Genomic DNA, 20,596 nt, shown 5'->3' with positions numbered 1-20,596 from the left:
CTTAAGGAATAACCTTAGAGATAGCCTCCTTGGCTTAGAATAGAATCATAGCATAGCATGGCTATGTCCACCAACAGAGGAGTGGATAAAGAAGCCGTGGTACATATTTGCAACAGAGTACTACTCTGCCATATAAAAGAATGAAATGATGCCATTTGCAGCAACACGGATGGACCCAGAGATTATCATAGTAAGTGAGGTAAGCCAGACAAAAACAAATACTGTCTGTTATCACTTACACATGGAATCTAAAGAATAAAACAAATAAATAATTTTTTTTTAAGTGCAAAACAGCAGGGGCAAAGGGCATGGTCCTACTCACGTGGGCTGGTAGGTGCACTCCGTCTCCAGCTGCCAGTACCAGCGAATGTGACTTGGGGGAGGAACGGCGTAGACCGTGCACGTCAGCGTTTGGGAAGTGCCGTACTGGTAAGAGTCCACAGGAGACAGCAGAGATTTCTCACCAATCTGAGGAGGGGCTGGAGGTGAGAAAGACAACTTTTGAACTGTCAATCAGCTTGGAGGAGTGGAAAGTTGCAGTTTTCAGCACCCAAAGCCTATGTTTTGCCAAGCATAGGATTTTTGCCCCCATTTGCTTTGTCAAAGAACATTTAGACTTGGAAACAGGACACCTGACTTCTAGTGATACTCATGGTAATAATAATAAACTAGTAAGTTGGGTGACTTTGTGCCAGTTTCACTGCCCTATGACTCGCTTTTCTCATCTGCATCAGCGGGAGAGCTCTCCTCGCCCTTCCAATTTCACAAGACTGGGCAAGCCTCCAGAAAGAAAATACTGTAGTTGTGAACAATACTGTAAGCAGATGTATTATGTGCTGAGCATTGTTCTAAGTGCTTTACATCAATTTATTCATTTAATTCTCACAGCCACTATTATTGTTCTCCACTTTACACATGAGAAAAATTTAAAAGTGAAATGACTTGACAAGGGCACCTACCCTGCCTCCCTCTCCATCTCTCCCTCCTTCTTCACCTTCCTGCCTTCCTTCCTCTCTCCTGTCCTTTCTTATCTTCTTGCCTTTCTCCCTCCATTCCTTCCCTGCCTGACCTCCTTCTTTCCCTTTTTTCTGTTTTTGGCTCCAAAGTCATTAATGTGAAACTATCTTCTCATCACTTCCAACTTAAGGCCCAAGATTATACTTTCAAAACTTGACTTCTTTTTAATGCTTGTTTTAGAGAAGAGGGTAAATGCTAGGGTGAATCAAATGTGGAATGACTTCCTGGATGAATGAGATGGTTATTCACTCTCCATTCTTTCATCTTTATTTCTTATTCATTTCCTTCTTCCCACCCTTCCTACCAGCTTCTCAGCTTCTCTCCCCTCCCAAACCGCTATATCCAACTGGCTCCTAAATGACATTTCTGGAACCTGTTTTCTTTAAAATACTCCTTGAAGCTGATGTCCCAGAAAAGAAATGAAGCCAAGCTCAGTAGACATAGAGAGCACAGCAGGACATATAAGGAAGCACTTTAATATCACATGAGAAGGTTCTGAAGTTTTAATCTGCTATGCCAGTAGAAAGCATAAAGAATTACAACAGACAGGTATTTCCCAACCTGTGTCTGGAGCAAGATATTAATGGATGTATGGGGGAGGGGTGCGCCAGTCAAATGTTTGTTAAACCTCGGCTACTCTGTCTTCCTGCCCTCTCCCACTGGAAGATGGCAATACACAGTGTCCATCAACTTAGCATCTCTTGCATTTGCTTAACCATGATGACCTTCTTCTCCCACCCAGAAGACTTATTATAAATAAGCATCTTTCAGGTTAGAAAAATAAAGTTCAAATTATTCTTAAATCCAAAATTTAATATCTCCCCTTTACAGCCTCAGAGTCAGGTCCCAGACTTCTGTTGAAAAAAAGATTAAAACACGTCCAAGCAATGTCGACCTAGAAAAGCTTTCTGCATTGGAGCTACCTGTGCATCACTGATACATCAACCCCGAATCAAACTAGAAATTTCCCACAAAATTCAAAAAGAATCTTAAACATTTGCATGCCAGAAGCGCAATTCAAAGGTACTGCAATTGAGCCTGATGACTGTCCTTGCTAGCACTTTTATTCCACAGTATTTAGCCACGGGCTAAACCATCTACTTTAGTCTCACATTTGTCCAAGGTTCAATCATCTAGCCTCATAAGCAAACGTGTCCAAAGCACACTGCCGCCACCTCGTTTCAAGCCACACTGTTCTGGATCATTTTTATACACAGGAGCCTACTCATGATGCCAGTGAGGCAGAGGTGCCCAGCTGCTCAGGAGGACATCATCAAATTATTTGTAATAGAACGGGGGCAGAGAAGGAAAACTGAACGGACTTACCATTCACCACCAGAGATACCATGTGGCTCTGTTTCTCCTTTGAAATGGGATTGGTAAGAATGACAGTGTAATTTCCTGTATCTTTCTCACTCACTTCCATAATAGTCAGCACATGCCCCACTTTAACTGTGTGATTGGACTCAATGGGTCTTCCATTTTTATACCTATGGGGAAAAAATTCCAGGAATTAGTCCAATCTGAGGATTTGCTTTCATGTGGCACAAGGCTCTGCATTTATTTCCAGTCGTTACCATTTTATTTCTGGAGGAGGGTAACCAAGGTACTTGACAGGGACTTTCACACGTTCCCCCACGGTGGCTTCCACCAAGGATTCCATGCCACTACCGAAAGCAACAAAAGGCTTTTCTGGAAGAAAATAAAGACAATTTTTTCTCATAGATAGCAACTTCTTAGAAATGGCCATTTCTAAGAAGAGTTTCCAGTGAAGAGTCAAAAACTACGGCTCTGAGTCGCTGCGGTTCCCACACTCCTACAGGTCCCATTCCAGCTTCTCTCTCACCCCTGGTCTCTAGCTTTTGTCTCTCCCCCAGTCTGCTCTGCAAGCCTATTGAGCACTCCAATTTCACTCAGTCCAAGCATTTGCTTCTCTGTGAAGCTTTCTCTACGTACCCCAGGAGCCCTTGGGTGCTCCTTCTCCTCTGGTCCCCTCACACCCTATACATAACCCCATGTGCACCAGGACTCAGGCCTCAGACCTCTTCTCTCTATCGACACCCCCTCTTGTCAATTACATTCCTCCTAAATTTGCATCTCCTGCCCCAGCTTCTCTGGGATCTAGGCTAATATATTAAAGTTTTCACTTGGATGTTTAATGAAGCCACCAAATGAAGCCACCAAACCCTGGGTACCCAAATCTTACTCCCCTCCTTATCTTCTTTATCTCGGTTAAGAAAACTATCATTCACTCAGTTGCTCACACTAAAAACTCAGAGGTCATCTTCTAATTCTTTTCTCTACATTCCACAGGCAGGGAATCAACAGGCAGATGCTATTGGCTCTATCTTCAAAGTTATATCCAGAATCAATTCACTTCTCACCACCTCCACTTCCACCAACCTTGTCCAGGCCACCCATCCATCTCTCACCTGGATGACTGCAATTAGCCTTCTAACTAGCCTCTCTACTTCTGCCCTTACTTCTCTAAAGTATTTCACATTAGGAAAAAAAAACTTACATAGTAATCCTATAAAAAACCTAAACCAGAGCGTGTCTCTCTCTGCTCAAAATCCATCTTGCATTCCCATACTATAAAATCCAAACCCTTATGAAGGCCTGTAAGTTAGATGCCATACAAATTATCATCTAAACTGAGACATTTATGTGAGTGAAAGAGAATAAATGGGAAATTAAGTTATTTTCTCAAAGCCCACAGAAACTAACTAAATATAGCTTTCACCAACTGCAAGGCTTATGCTTGCAATTCAAGGAAGCCTCTCAGGCTTGTAATTGAACAAAACTTGTAAAATGATCTTAGATTAAAACCCTCTGCTTATTACAGTGATAATAAGAATAGCAGCAACAACAAGTAATATTTAGTGAGAACTAACTACATCAGCTCATTTCAGCTCTAAAGCTGGGCTCTGAACCTAAGCTATGTTCTTGACCCTGAGGTCCTACCTAGCAAGAGCTCAAAAACATCTTCTGAATGAACAAAATAGGATTCACTAGCTGACCTAAACGTATTTGAATTATCTCACTTTTCAAGGCAGAGCATAATTCCGAAGGCAATCTTCGCTTACCATGTACCCGGACGAACGTGCTGTTCTTCTTGGTCATCAGCCCACTGGAAGCTGCACAGATATACCATCCCTGGTCACTCCGGGTTACACCATCTATAGTCAAGGTGCTCAAAAACTTCTTCATTTCAGTCCCAGACTGGGTTTTTAGGTCCCGGTTTATAAGTTTTTTATGCTGATGCTGAAAAAGAGGTTACTGAACTTTCAAAGGCCAGCATAACATTCCCTAATAGCTTCTAGATAGGGACAAAAGTCTTGGCCCTTGGTGAACGCTATTTAATGCTAATAATAGAGACTTCTGAACTTTTAACATTATGCAGATGACAATTACATTTGGTTTTAGGAGAAATAAATAGAATCAACTGAATTAGGAATTTTAAAACCTCACATAACAGGAATGAGAGAAATATAAACTGCAGAAACACAAGGAAATATGAGCACAGTCTAAGGAGAAGAATGTCTCATGCCACTTCTTGCAAAAAATTTCCTTAAAGGGTAAATAGATCAAGGACTTTGGAGAACGGAGGAATAATGCAAACCGGAAAGACGTAATCATCAAAAGAAAACTAGTCTTCACAGCTTGGACAGAGTTCTTGATTTTGCCTCTTTCTTTCTATGGGTGCTGTATGTCCTGTAGTTCTTTAAAATGTATGCGTGTGTGTGTTAGTGTGAGCTAAGGCCCTTCAACTTTATCTGGCTAAAGAGGTCCCTGTCTCTCTCAATCAAACTTCGGTGGAGCTTATTATCAAAGTATTTGGAGGTCTGGCTTTGAGTTGTTAGTGTTACCTTCAAAGAAGGGTATTCCCAGTGGAAGTCGATTCCCACATTTAGCTCAGTTCTTGCCGTACAGTTTAAGATGAGCTTCTCTCCAACAGACAGCTCGACTCCATGAGGGGGGCTCAGAACCACATCATAAATCTTGTACCCTGGAGCAAGTAAATTGGAAAAAGAGAAAGTGAGAGGGAAACCAAATCTATAACTTGGCTCATATTTTTTCAGAAATGAAGCAACTTCAAAATGTATCACATCATTTTCCCCTGAGGGCCTCCCCAAACCTTGGGAACTCCCGGGAAAAATGGCCTACAGAGATTCACAAAGCAGCTCTAAAGGGATTTCCAATGTGTTGTAGCCCAGTGGATAGAAAAGCAGTAAACTATGAGAAGTCAATAGTCACTGGGGCCAGCTTTAGAAAGTTACTGAACTTTCCATAAAATAGGTATACTTAAAAGAACTGATGCCAAGCAGTGCTTGGAACATTGAATTTTTCATAAAATATACTCCTATAATAGAACTCTTATTCATCCTCGCTCCTGATAAGAAAGGAGAAGAACCTCAATTGCACATAGGTTTGGAGAAGGAAATGGCAACCCACTCCAGCGTTCTTGCCTGGAGAATCCCAGGGGCCGGGGAGCCTGGTGGGCTGCCGTCTATGGGGTCGCACAGAGTCGAACACGACTGAAGCAACTTAGCAGCAGCAGCACATAGGTTTATTGGATAGAGAAAGAGGGGATGTAATGAACTGCTTAACACTAAATCTTGAATTAATATATTTCTCAATATCTTTTGTCTTCCAGGATCTTAATATAAGAAGCTAATTTTTATTATCTAATATTAAAGATTAAAAAAGAATTGTCCTCTTACCTATAACCACAATTATGTACATAATAGACTGGTAACTTTCATCATTGATTTTTGCTTCGCAGAAGACCACGCCAGCATAACTAATCATATAGCTGGGAATACTGAAGCCTTTCTTGCTGTCCCAGGAAATTCTGTTACCATCAGGAACAAATCTTTTTTCTGGATACCTCTGGGTAGAAAAAGAAATATCAAATATTTAATTGCGTTACCCAAAAGTGAAAACCATGAACACTAAAGAATTCATCTTAAGATTACAAATTGGTTTTATTTATTGTCATATTGACCCTTTCTAAAGTTTCCTTTAAAATTCATTGTTGATTTAATTACAATATTAACAGGCTAACCATCTTAATATTAGCTAAAAATTAAAGGTAAGAGATGATGGAAGCAGATGTAACTTACTGCACAGAGTGACACATTGAGGTCTGAAACAGTCCCCAAACATGGAATCACCACAGTTTTGTTTTTGTTCTCAGTGATGTACACAACTTCATGCTGGTCGCTAACAGAAGCAATAAACGGAGACCTATAATCTAGATGAGAATGTAATGTCATTCATTAATGGCATTTACTAGAAAAGCTGGTCATCTTTCAGGTTCATAAACCCTAACCAGAGAAGTGAATGACTGGGAAAGATACCTCTCACTAGGCAAGGGAATCTGGAGGTAGGTCATCTGGTAGAAATCTGGCAGATTGATCACTACAGTTTTCTCAAAGTGAAAGAGCGCATGTCTTTATTTTCATAAACATTTTCATATACATTATACATCTCTCATATACATACATTTTAAAGTAAATTTAAAGTTAAATCTGTATAGTTTGCCTATCGAGTTTTATTAATATTTTTAAAAATTCACATTCTTTCTCTTTAAGCAAATAGTGTGTCGTGAAAGCAGATTAATGGCTTGCAAAGGATCTTTAAAATAAAGAAATAACTGACCATTTTTAATTCAATTCAAGAGAAAGCTTATGTATTTTAAAATTGTGAAGAATAAATATAAGATTCTGTATAAGGTAATGTTTAATAGTTACTGCATTTAGCTTAAGATTCAGTAGTCATTAATATTTTCAGTGACCAAAACATGAAAAACCATCATGGCAAAGACTGAGAAAAAAATAAAAGAGACTTTAATGCTGTTCAAACATTGATCATATGATGTTAATATGCTGCTGGGAAACCACTCCTTTCTGCAGAGACAGAGTTGGGGTAAAATCATGCTTGAAATCTCTGAGAGATAATGGGTCATACCAATACCCCCAACACACCTGACCAAGCATTTTCACAGCTCTTCAAGGTCACTGGTCCAAGTGAAGAAAGAGTTAATTAAACCAAAGGGGGGAAAGCAGCTAATTCCCTGCCACAGCAGAAGTTTGATTTCCTTCCCAGCTGGAAAACACAGAAAGGCAGCCAATCCCGGCCACCACATGCCACAGCCATTATCTTACGAGGCCAAGACCCACTTCCTGGCTCCATCATTGCTGGAGGGAATGGGGTCAGAAGACTAAGGAAGTAAGGTGGGGACCAGAGGGGATATTAAAGGCCTATCCACAGGGAATACTTCAATGTTTTCTTTTCCATTGTTAAACTTCATGACCAAAATCTTGGACAACTCACCTCCTAGAACACTAGGCTTAGACAGGAAGTAGAATTTGATGGTATTCTCAAAGACAGGCAGTGTACAAATAAACAGTGCAGGAGATGGCTACTTCTTAGTATTACCTATCTTTCAGCTACATGCTATGAAATATTACATAGCTTGCTTATAGAGCAAGTCTTTGGAAGCTAAATTAACCCCTTGACGTAAGACTAAAGCTATTCAGTAAATCAATTCTATTTCAGTACCCCCAAAAAGGAAACAAACAAAAGAAACCCAAACAACCACCCATCCTCTCAAAATAAAATATTTACTGGAACTCATGAAATGAATTTTCGCATGTCTCCAGGTTTCCTGACTTGGGAAGAAGGAAATAACGAGATATTATGGGAGAGGTTCATCCCAGTAGTATTTCCAGACAGCCCGAAAGCAGGAAATCCTTGCAATCTTCTGAGAAAGCCTGATCTCCCAAGACTGCCAGATCAAAAGGAGCCAGAAATTCTCAAAGATCTGAGCCTTGTCTCTTTCAACTTCTGCAGAAGGGAGGACACAGAATCTATCCTGGATTGTGCTTACCCTGCACAAAAGTAATTCTCAAATACTGTGCAATCCAGGAGTGACATACATTATTTGACGGTCCTCCGCTGCACTGACCATATTGCACTACTGAAATGTAAATGGCGATATGCAAGTGTGCTTCCCAAAGCCGATGAAATCCCTGATCTGTAAAAGATGCTTCTGGAAAAAAGTCTAAGCCATCCTCACCTGCCTCAGATTCTCTGGGATGTATAGAGGTATACAAATGTATAAATAAAATTCAGCTCATCTTTACTGAAAAGAAAAATATTTAGTATATCTAAGCAAAATACTATACTATCCAGTTAACACCCACCAAAGTTACATGATTGGTATCTCACTAGTTAAGTCAGTTTTCCCAGGAAAATTAAGTTAATATAAGATTTTTGAAACACAAAGGAAAGAATAATTCAGATTATAAATACTAAATACTTGTGTATACCTGTGGCGGATTTGTGTTGATGTATGGCAAAACAAATACAATATTGTAAAGTAAATAACCTCCAATTAAATAAATTTATATTAAAAGAAATAATAAATACTAAATACACGTGACATGTATTGTACCCTATGTGGATGGTAAGCTGGCCTCCACAGTGTAAATTCCAAATTGCAAGCTCTAAGATAACAGGGCACGTCATCCAAGATCTCAAACCACACAAGCAAAGGAAAGAAATCCTGTCTTCAAAAGGCTCTTTGAGTCAGTGTCTTCATTTGCGTGAGTGTACGGAAACTTGTTTTTCATAAAGTGTAAGAGGGGGAAAAAAAAGTTCTTATGAACAAAAAAGCTCCAGAGCCCTTGGCTGATTCCCTGTGCATTCTTGGGGAAATCTCTGAATCTGCTGTAGATAACCTATCTCTCCACAGAAACTGCTCCATAATTCATTCCTGAATCTTCCTTTTCAAGGATTTCAGGGTTTTTTCCCTCAAACATCAGAAGGCTTCTTATAAATCTCCATTGCCAGTTGCAAACACAGACTTTGCTTAGAAACAAAGATCAGAACCGAACTAATTGGGTAAAAGAGGTGTAACAGGGCCCAAGCTGCAGAACAAATCACTGAATCTTTTCCTCAGAGGAGGCCTTAGGAGAGAGGAATTCTGTGGATTCCTGTTGGCCGACAGCCTTCAGAGCGAGCTTTTGTTTTCCTCAATTCTTCTGTGCATCTATTGTGTTTTGTAACTGGTAAATCAACTTGAGAAGTGAACTGCATTTAACCACTTACCTTGAACATACACATAAACAACGGAGCCCATGTCAGTGTCCTGGTAGAAGCACTTGTAGGCTCCAGTATCATTTCCAATCACTTCGGAAATTGTGAGCATCTTACAGAAGAAGCCATCACTGCAATCTGTGACCTCCACTCTTTTCTCAGAGCTGCTCTGATTGTTGGGCCAGAGCCAGTGCAAGTCCCTCTGACCCCTGAAAAATTCATCCCAAGCAAGTATTTAAGTGAAATGCCTATGAGGCTGTTTCTAGGAAAATAGAAGGTTTAGTTCTCCAAATTATACAAACTCCTCAACAGACAGATTCACAGCCTTTTACCTGTGATTACAGGATATTATGGACAATATGACAAAAAGGCCGAGTCTTAATTTCAGAAATTAACTCATTCATTCATTCAACAAATATTTATTAAGCATGTGCTATGTGCCAAACATTGGTCAAGACTGAGAACACAGCAGTGAACAAACCAAACTAAAATCAATGCCTTTATGGAACCTCAGTCTAACTGGAAGACACAGGCAAAAAAAAAAAAGAAAGTAAATAAACTTCAATGAAGGTAAAGCGTTCAAAAAGTGAATAAAATATATTGTATAAAAGGTAGTGATAAGTACTATGAAGAAAATTTAGAAGATGCAAAGAAACAAGTGAAGAGCTAGTTCTGGAGGGAGGCAACTTGGTGAAGTGGGCCATATGTATATTGAGGGGGACAGAGCTTCAGGCAAAGGGAACAGCGATATTAAGGCCCTGGGGTGGATTCCTATCTGGAGTGTTAGGAGAATGGCAAGGAATCCAGAGTAGCTTCAGAAGAATGGGCAGTCGGGAGAGTAAGAGGTGAGGTTAGGGTGGAAGGGAATGCAACTGTCTAAGGGCCTCACAGGACATTGGAAGGAGAGCATTAAAACACAGACTGCTTTCACTGCAGAATTTCTCTGCAAAGCCCCAAAGAAGACGGTCAACGTGAAGACAAATGTAACATTACTGACCCTTCTTTAGCGAACTTGACATCAAGTTGCAGCAACATTAATGAAGTTACTTTTAACATACTCTATCATTTTTTTCACGACATACAGGGAGTACAGAATCTCAGGGGGTTTAAATAACCTTTCTTGTCAAGGGTAGTTAAGAGGAAAATCTATGGAGAAATGCATCTTGAAATAGCAAAGCTAGGCCAACAGCACCTCTTCCTATGTTTTTTCCCCAAGGGCTGGGTATTGGTGACCTACCCTTGATAAGGGGACTAGAGTATCCTTTACACTCAGCAAGCTAAAATAGATCGGTCTCACTGTGCTGAACACTTCGCATTCATCACGCAGAAACAATGGCAACAAGCGCCCCAAGGTTCTTTGTGGACCCTCAGCATTCTTCTTAGAGGGCAAGGTCGCTTCCACCCATCATTTCTGCCAAAGCCACACTGGTCCCAAGAAGCCTCTGGGACTGACAAGCATAATCACTACATTAAACCCTAAGGTCTCTTATTTTTCTTCCTGCAGTAGGGGCTGGAAGGCAAAATTTAAAAGCCTCTTTTTCTTGTTAAGACGACCTATTTCCCCAGTGAACAAGAATCAAGAGCATGACTTCTTGCTAGCTGGTGAGTGACAGACATGTCAGAACCTCAAGCCAGAGCATGAGATTCACTCAGTAATATTAATGACTGAATATTAAATTGCTACTACAGTCAGAATTTTATCATAAAATAAAGTTCTTGAAAAGTGTTAAACAGATGTCCAAGAGCCATGCTGAGAATAACAAATATGTCCCAAAGCTTCTTTAACTCTATGGGTACATCCTTGATTTCATTTATTCAACATTGATTGAGTATATATAACATACCACATGCTAGGTGCTATCAGTAATGGTTAGTAGGGTGTGTGTGTGTTGGTAAAGGATTGTAGGGGGAAAAAAAATCAGTAAAATTGCACAGAATTTCGGGGAGAAGACCTTTCTCATGTTTTTATTATTACCTTAGTTCTTAGAAACCTCACTACTTATAAACTATTACAATGACTCTATTACAATTCTGCTGTATGAAAATCATTTTTTCTATAATAAACAATGAGATATTTGACACAGGAAATCTGAATCTAAAAGGAATCCTTACCTGCAAGTAATCTGAAGCGTTGTGTTAGCCATAACTGTAAGTATGTCTTTTTGGATGCTGAGCCTGGGTGGATCAAGGGAAACACTAGAAAAACCTAGAAACAAATGAAATAAATGAATGCAATTGCCACTGAGTCAGGGCCAATAGGAAACACCTTCCATAAACAATGCACACTCTATACTTTAAAAGGCCTCTTCAGCAGTTCATTGTGTAAAACTTGTGAATTTACTTTTCACCATTCCCAGTAAAAGTTCACAAGCTGTGTCATAACAGGAAGAATGGGCAGATGGTCATAAACCAACACAACAGTTCTGCAATTCATGGAGCGAGGGTGGAGTTCCTGTTTTCCTGCACTGCCAACTTCAAGGTCTTACAAAAGGATATGGGACATTGAAACCAAATGAACCTTCATCTGATGACCTCACTCCTTTGGGAAAGGACCCGCTGACATTTTTTATAAAACATAGGACACACATATTTGACCAAACTGCTGATTACTGAGTACTACATAGAGCAACTTCTACATAGTTCATCGATGTACTTTGGTGGGAAATGTCCATGACCTTACTTTCCTTTATCAATTTTCTAATGCACTTACTCTGGTAACTGAACTGCCAAGGTTGAACGATCGTACATTAAAACTAGGTGAGAGGAACTGAGAAAAGAAACATTTTCCAATGTCATTTAATATGCATGTACTTTTCCTCAGAGAACAGGACTTTAAAAAGGATAATGCTAATGAATTGCAAGTGGGGAATCTCAACTTATTGATCAAAGTGTTGAGCTTGTTCTGACACCAAGCGTGGAACACAGGAAAAGTGTCTACCTAAATATACCACACAGTTTCCTTGTCATGGGTCACTCCACAGCAAGAAAACTGAGATCTCTGCCAACTAAATGCAAAGAGCTACCAGGTGTTAAAAAAGCATCAAGAAAGAAAAACTGTCCACCATGCTAGGGTCTTAACTGATATCCAGATTTTCAAAACACCACCTTAAAAAGTGATTGATGCTAGGTAAGCACCTAAGTTTCATATGACCCTTAACTCACATCCACTAAGAACAAATGACTCTATAGGCCTAAACTGGGATTCACATTGTTGAGCAAATAAAAGAGTATTAGCAAATATGAAAATGTATGAATAAACAAGTATGAGCAAATATTTAGTGTAAATGTGCAGAGCACTGACTGTGGACCCCAGTGTGAACATCTGCAGGCAAAACAAACAACTGATCACACGTGTTCTCATACACTCATTCAGATGTGCAAAATACGTTGTTAGTAGATTTGTTGCTTAATATCAAATTTTATTTTAAAAACTGGAAATTGTTCTATCAATAAATCTCAGAAGCTAATAGGCATTGGACCTGACATGTTTCAGGGGCAGCAGTCTTAAACCTTAGCATGTATCACAATATGACTAGGCCTACAAATCTGCCTTTTAACAAGCATTTCAGGTGAGGCAGGCATACATGGTCGATGGGCCACTCTTGGGTAGCTGTGGTCTGGGGGGTCATGTTCAGTTAATCAGCAGAGCACTTTTCAACATGAAGGAAATAACCACCCCCAAAGTAGACAAACAGTAAAGCAAAATGTTTAAAAGCTAAAGAAAGTCTTCCAATAATCAAGCCCTCCTGCATCTAAGGAAAAGAAAATGAAAACAATTCATTTGGATGAGCACAGATATCAAGTGTGACTGAGAAATGCTCAGTTGAGAAACGTGTCAAAAACAGTAACTTAATACAATTCACATGATGATCCAAATGAGAAACAATCCATTATTTGTGCATATTCACAAGAGAAAAAAATGGTAGTAAAGACTAAGCTCTAAATAAGCTATGCTCCCACCATCACCAAAATAAAACATTCCTGAAAATCTCTGGTAAATCACCTCCACAGATTATCACACACTCTGGACACTCTTTCCTATGTTAAAAAAAAAAAAGTTATCCATTCATAGGGAACCAAAACAACATCATAGTATTCTCCAACAAAAAACTATTCTACAAGGCTATCAATAATGATAACTTCAAATTCATACATGTAGACCAACGCTCAATTTCTTTTTGCTCCAATAAGCTTCATTCATTTTCATTGGCAAGTTTGAGTTCTGCTTTTCAGAAAGTTCTAAAGAAATAACTCTAAGAAGTACATACACTGCTACTCAATAAAAAGCTCTTCTATGTTCAAATCCCATAACCAAAATTAATTCATTTGTGCACTATTACCCTTCCAGCTCAAAGACAGGAAGGAAAAACAACAGTGCCTCTGTCTCTAAAATCTGATGGCATCAATTATAGCCCAATCCAATTAAGCATGTCACACACTCCAAAAGGGCAACCTCATCATTATATTCAGGGCAACCAGATTACAGTTCCTACTGCTGTGCTATGGAACACCCTGGGCTTAAAAGCAACTCACATCTTTGGGAAATACAGAACAAACCGCAAGTTCCAGAACTTCACTCTCTACCCCTAAAGGGAGACAGAGAGAGATCTTGTCAGGGAAAAATGAGTGTCCCTGGTAGAGCTGGCATGGATGAACCAAGTCATTATTAAGAAAATTCAGTAACTACAGACAGATGACCCTGTTACTGTATATGCATGTGAGTGTCCTAAAAAAAAAAAAAAAAAGGTGATTCTTTAATTTATAAGGAATTTTACTTTTATAAGAAGTTTCCCCTGAATTATGCTTTTTTTTTTTTTTTTTTTTTCTTTTTCACCCTCTTCCTTCCTTCTGGCCCTCGGAAGAGTGGAAATCTGGAAACCAGCAAACTGGCTACAGAGAGATGAGAGAGAAGGCGGGGTAGAGGGAAAGGGGGAGAAGGGAGAGAGAGAAAGGAAATTTATTGCAACAAGGGCATGTGTGTTCCTAATCTTGAAGGATAGAAATTTTAGACGGCAAGGAGAGTGACGAGTGGTACCCAATCTATGTACCAAATCGCTCAGAGTTTTCAGAACGTGAACTTCTGACCATGTGCTTACCCAAAAGACCAAAGCGTTCTGAAAGATGTTAAACTGTTTTACAATAAGAAGGTGTCTATTACTTGGAGAGCCCCGGGTCCAAGGCCCCATTCCCCTTTCTCTCCGCGAAGAGAGGGCTGTTCTGCACCAGGAAGAAGAAAAAGTTTCGCTCTCCTCTGGACCCCACTTCATACAGTGGGTGTATAGATGAGCTCGATCCAAAAAGGAACATCCGACCATCAGACCGGGGTCCCGCTTCGACTACTACAGAGGCAGAGCTGAGCGCACGGTGCCCTCCGGCCAAGCTGGCTCCCGGCTCCCAGAGGGCTTCCTTCCCCGCGCTCGGGCAAGGATGGTGAGCGCAACCGGACAAGGTTTCACCGCCTGTTCCCGCCTGCGGGGGCACCTCCTGCCTGCCAGCCCGGGGCGCCTTTCCACTCCCGCCTCCCAAGAGCCGGAGGGTGTATCGGCTTCTGCAGAACACTCTCCAGCCCAGGTCCCTGTCGGAAAACAGAGTCGTGGAAATGGAACTAGGCTCAAGAGACTACCAACTTTCTGGGTAAACTTGGGTCAGTCACTGAGCTTCAGTTCCCTCTTTGGTAAAAGAAAGAACACAAAGTGTCAAGTCACTTTCACCTCTCCAGCTCTATCAGTCCCGATTAGGTCCAGCTTCCAGGTCCTCTCCTCATCCCTATCTCCCCGCCCGCACCCGATCTCTCCGTTTTCTCTCTAGGGAGTGGGCTCCTTACCCACAGAGGCAGCCCGGGTCTCCACGCAGAGCCACAGAGCAAGGGCCAGTAGCGCCTTGCTCTCCATCCCGCACCTCGCGCCGGGCGCAATGCCCAGAAATCAGGCGCCCGTTCTCTTTCTGGTCCTGCTCCGCCAAAAAGGCGCGGAGATGGACCGTGCGCAGCCGCGCAGGGCTTCGGGGCGCTCAGGGCGAGGGTGCCCCAGCTCCGGCCGCGGCTGCAGGAGCGCCTGCGGTGCCAGTCGGAAAGGATGATCCCGGCTGCCGGACAGCTCCTGGCTTTCCGTGGCGCGCAAGTGATGCCTCGCGCGGGCAGAGGAAACGCAACCATACACCTCCGGCTTTCTCGGAGTCCTGGGACTCAGTGCTGGGTAGGAGCCAGAGCCGAAACTCTAGAGCGCGGGGGCGGGGCTATGCAGGGCGGGGCTTCCCTTCGAGACCAGCCCCGCCTCTCAGTCGGGTTCGGTGCGTGGATCCGGTGCTTTCCCACGCCCACTGCATCTCTGCATCTCCCCCACTTGCCCACAACTGCGTCTGGCCCAGAGTGGCCCAAGGGAGAACGTCCCGGGTGCAACAACCCCATATCTGGCAGAAAGAAAATGTAGCCCGCAACGGGTTCTGAGGTACTCCAAGATTTAGTTGGTCACTGCCTCCCCCAAACCCCCGAAATATTGGGGAGCAACACCGGGAGACCGGCGAGGGACACTGCGCCGTCAGGAGGCGCGCCAAAGTTTGGGACAGTCTTGGCTCCGCGCGCGCCCGAAGTGGCTGGGGGACGGGCCGAGGCTCAGCGGCAGGTTGAAGCAACCCGGGAGAATCGGATACTGAGCCGAAGCGAACGCAGGATCGCAACCTGGTGGTGACTCCAGCCAGACTAGAGTGTTTTGCTTGGCCAGCACAGTTGTAGTTTAAAAACCTGAATCTGAATGCCTTTAGTCCGAATATTCACTTGCCCAGTTCTCCAAAGTTCCCACTATTTCCTCTTACACCTGATGGCTTCGAACGTTCTCAAGTTACCTGTCTCGCCCCCTAAAGCATTTAAATCTGAGACCCTCCCCCCGTACCTACCTTTCACCAAAAACCTATCTCGGGCCTCCGGGGAGCTGGAGGTACCCAGGGCTCTGGCGTACCTTGTTCGTGTGTGAGTGTCTCCTTGAAAAGGAGCTTTTGTCCACCGTGTGACCTGACCAGGAGTCCCTAGCGTGACGCTTCCTGGGCCTTCTCAAGAGCATAGCTTCCAGACAGGATCCCCTTAGGCGGAGGGGAAGGAGGCCTGCAGCGGCGGGCTTCACTGGAGGGGCAATGAAGCAAAGCTCCCGACCCTGGGCACCCGGAACGGTCTGTGCCAAACCTCTCGACTTTCTCGGCAGGTTGTAGACCCTTCGTGGCTCTGTTAGAGGAGAACTCGGATTCCTTTCTAACCACATGTATTCTTTTCTCTCCATTTCTCCCCAGACCTGGGAAGTGACAGCACATGTCCTCTAACTTCATTAAATAGGATCTTCTAGATCCATCTCTTACTTTCCAGGAGCTTTTTTCTTTTTCCTATTTTTTCTATTAAAAATTTTTTTTTTACAATATTGTGTTGGTTTCTGCCATACAACAGTGCAAATCAGTGGTGATTATACATACATTGCCTCCCTCCCTAGCCTCCCTCCCCTCCCCCCATCACATCCCTCCAGGTCATCACAGAGAGCTAGACTGGGCTCCCAGTGCTACACAGCAACTTCACTTCCCTGGTGCTTTTAAATGACAACTTAAAGGACCATCTTTCAGGAAGATGGAGAGCTAGAAATATTTCATTTCTACATCTAATCCAAACTCCTCCTTCTTGAAATACACAATCAATGTAAAGTCTTCCTTTTCTTCTTTTTTTTTTTTTTTTTTATGCTTACTATATCTGTGCTGTGTTGTGCTTAGTTGCTCAGTCATGTCCCACTCTTTGCGACACCAGGGACTGTAGCCCGCCAGGCTCCTCAGTCCATGGGATTCTCCAGGCAAGAATACTGGAGTGGGTTGCCATGCCCTCCTCCATGGGATCTTCCAACCCAGGGATCCAACTGTCTGAGCCACCAGGGAAGCCCTTACTGTATCTACTCTTCTACGTTGCCAGGTTGACAATTGAAATACTTTAACTTTGAAATGTAATGCATGTATATGGTTAAAATTATTTTTCGTATGGAAAGTTTTAGAATGAAAAGTCTTTCCTCCAGCAGAGGCAAGCATATTTTTAAAGTATTTATTTATTTATTTTTGGCAGCACTGGATCTTGGCTGCTGAGTGTGGGCTTCCTCTAGTTGTGGGGAGGCTAGAAAGACTGCTCTCTAGTTGCAGTGTGCAGGTTCCTCATTGCAGTGGCTTCCCTTGTTGCAGAACACAGGGTCTAGGACACAAAGGTTGCAGTAGATGTGGCATGCAGGCTCAGTAGCTGTGGCTCCCTGGCTCTAGAACACAGGACCAGAAGTTGTGGCACACAGGCTTAGTTGCCCCAGGCATGTGGGATCTTCTTGGCCCAAGGATTGAACCCTTGTCTCCTGCATTGGTAGGCAGATTCTTTACCACAGAGCCACCAGGGAAGTCCCAGAGGCAAGCATTTTTACCTTTCCTATTTTTCCAAGCAAATAAAGGTATATCATGATCCTCCTTCCAAAGGGTAGCCTTGGTATAAATATCATTTGAGTGATGGCTTTTTTCACTTAAAAAAAAAAAAAAAAAACTTGGAGATCATTCTACATCAAGCCTTAGGGCTCCATCTTGTTCTTTTTCATAGTGGCATGGTGTTGCACTATATAAATACACTAATATTTAATCTAGGAGCTATTTGTCAGGGCCAGGGGTATACTTAAAAGAAACTCTTCTCTTCCTGCAAGTAAACTTAGCAAGGAAAACAGGATGCGCTCTGGCAAAGTTGGATAAGGGGGAGGGAGATGGAACCTGGTTTGGAGCAGGCAATTTTTCTCCATCTCCAAACAATTCTTCTCTCTCAACTTTATTTACAATTCGTGACACTTCCTTTTCCACGTCTCACTTAAGAAGATAGTGTCTCCTCTGAATGCAAACCAGAACCTGCAGGCCCGTGGTAATAGCCCCCTTAGAAGTCTTAGAGGAAATGATGCGTCTTTGATGGCCACAAGACCAGAATTTGGCAGGATCTCAATGAAATCAGTCTACCACATTCCCTCCCACACAGCACAAAGAAGTGCCTTGTGTTCATGAAAAATGACAAAGTGTGTTTTTTTTCTTTTTTAAGTCTGTTCCACGTGCAATACCCTCCCATTATCTGGCACTGCTGCAAAGGAGTGATTTGTGAGTTAATCAGGCAGTACAGGTAAGATCACTACCTTTCGAAGTATGCAAGTGTGTTCAGCTTCCCATAAATGGTATTCAGACATCTTTAGGAACCAAGAGTGGTGCTAAGTACACACAGGCTACTGGCTGGACTCACCTCCCAGGTCTACCTCTTACTATCCACATGATCTTGACCAACTTACTGGTTGCATATCTAAGAAACTAAAAGATGATAATAGTATCTTTTGCCAAGGGTTTTTGCAGGAATTGAATGAGTTACTGTACATAAAGCATGACTTAACAACTGGTAAGTACAAGCACCTGGCACATAATAAGCACCCAATGCCCATTAGAAAGCATTCTGCAAAGATTAATTACACTACAATGCCCAGTCGCTTTCATGTTGCTAAAATCTGAATGGCAAATCAGGCTCATTTCTTCAACAACAATTTCTCATTCCCTACTATGTGCCAGATACTACATGAGGAACTAGGGTACAGAAGGTAAAAATATAGACAACATGAACAGAAATGAGCAGTCTTCACACTAGCTCCACCCAAATTTAACTTAATCACAGCATGCTCTGCATGTCCAGCTGTTTCACTGGGCTTTGTGCACAAAGAATATAAATGGTTCATATCACCAAAGCATAATGCATCAATTACATTCCATGGTGCCAACTTTGGTTCCATCACCACCAGTATTTTGGACTTTATGTCTTAAAAAGTATGAAGTCTAGCAAAAGATTAATAACTGTGGAAGCTGGATGATGAGTAAAAAAGGTTCATTTTACTATTCTCTCTACATTTACACATTTTAAATTTTCCACAATTTAAAAAAAATGTTTTAATTAACTATAATCAAAGTGCTGCCTGGCCTTGTATAATACCACTGACTCTTCCACAGTCAGTTATCTTGACATTACCTCTGGGAAAAGGTTGGAGCAGAGAAGCAGATGGATGGGAACTTGCACTTTTTAATTCATCTATTTCTACAACATTTTGTCAAAATGAGAACGTGTGACTTGTACAAATAAAATATATAAATCAAGATCAGCTCTCTTTTCTAGCAGCTGTTATATTTTTCAGCTATCACCATTTGTTGATTACATATTTGCATGTCACTTTCCCCTGTTTACTTCACTTAATTTGTTTCCAATATTTGTTTTTGCTCTAACCTACCAGAGCCCTGACTACCTTGCCAGATGTTGGCTGCACTTCACAGCCCATTGTACTCATGACACTCATGCACTGGGAGATCACGAGCACCCTTTATCTCTCCTTATCCATCTTCCTTACACACCCGTGTGTATTTTACTCTCTGTGTGACTTATTTTTAACTTAAATTTAAAACATATTTGTATGTTCAAGAAAAAGAAGATTTCCACCACAAAGCCAGGCTTGCCTTGGATATTTCTATCAGTGTTTGGTTTCATTCATAAAGTCCCCCATCCTTTTGGGGAGTTTGCAATATATTTATGAAACAGACTTCACTACTTGCCACCTGCATAGGAAAAATCTCAATTACTATAAATATGCATGCCTATGTGCCTTCCCCAAGCTCACCCATATAAGTTTCTTGTTATATCACACAAGGATCAATGTAACAATTTTAAAAAGTGGAAAGCATGCAGAGAATTTAAATAATCAACTGAAAATCCACATGGCACCGGAGGATGTTAGAAAATAATAATAGCAGCCAACATTCACTGAGTACACTCTGTGAGCAGGCACGGTTGTGAATGCGTCACTGCATCTCTCACTTCATTGCTGCAACATCCCATGAAGGCAGCAGGCACTGTTAGCAATTCTCAGTGAAGAAGAGTGACAAGAAATCACCATCCTTAAATAAATGTTCCTTTGCCTTCCTCAAAAGTCTTCCAAAACAGAAAAGAAGTTGTTTCATCTCTCTGCAAACAATCCATGCATAGTTTTCTTACAATTAGTTAATGATTGGCTAAAAGCCAAGAGACTCATTGCTTTTTAAAAATAAAAATAATAACAGTAAGTCAATTTTTGGAGCACTTTATATGTGCTAGGTATTTTCCTTGAATTATCTTATTGTAATGTTTACAATAACTCAGTGGAGAAGATACGATAATTATTTTCATATGGGAGTGGGGGCAAGAGATTTGCATGTTTAAGAAATTTTCCAAAGTCCCACAACTATAAGTGGTAGAATCAGGACTTCAAAGCAGAGAGGCAGTAAATATACAAGAAGCACTCTTCCAAATACATACAGTTTCTTGAAGGACTGGTCTCCTTCAGGGGATGAGGCTGAGTCAGTAGGTGTCATTGGCTTCCTCAGCCTCTCCATGCTGATGGCTTCCGTTTTGCTGGGTGGATGGAAGGCCAAGGGTGAC

General features: G+C 41.7%; 1 protein-coding gene across 2 annotated transcripts in view; it reads right to left on the bottom strand.

Annotated features, from left to right (window-relative positions):
- The window catches only part of KDR (kinase insert domain receptor), a 44,868-nt gene extending 29,549 nt beyond the window's left edge, over positions 1-15,319 (bottom strand). For both annotated transcript variants that reach the window (XM_006058316.4, XM_006058317.4), the window contains exons 1-10: positions 14,948-15,319; positions 11,236-11,329; positions 9,136-9,332; positions 6,144-6,274; positions 5,742-5,910; positions 4,887-5,026; positions 4,104-4,281; positions 2,595-2,709; positions 2,344-2,507; positions 323-479 (exon numbers count right to left, since the gene is read on the bottom strand). In XM_006058316.4, coding sequence (XP_006058378.2) covers positions 323-479; positions 2,344-2,507; positions 2,595-2,709; positions 4,104-4,281; positions 4,887-5,026; positions 5,742-5,910; positions 6,144-6,274; positions 9,136-9,332; positions 11,236-11,329; positions 14,948-15,014 — 1,412 coding nt within the window. In that variant the 5' untranslated portion in view covers positions 15,015-15,319. The remainder of the gene's footprint in view (positions 1-322; positions 480-2,343; positions 2,508-2,594; positions 2,710-4,103; positions 4,282-4,886; positions 5,027-5,741; positions 5,911-6,143; positions 6,275-9,135; positions 9,333-11,235; positions 11,330-14,947) is intronic.
- Positions 15,320-20,596: the final 5,277 nt, after the last annotated feature.

This window comes from Bubalus bubalis, chromosome 7, assembly GCF_019923935.1.
Source record: "Bubalus bubalis isolate 160015118507 breed Murrah chromosome 7, NDDB_SH_1, whole genome shotgun sequence".
NCBI lineage: Eukaryota > Metazoa > Chordata > Mammalia > Artiodactyla > Bovidae > Bubalus > Bubalus bubalis.
This window is presented reverse-complemented; position numbering and strand designations above follow the sequence as displayed.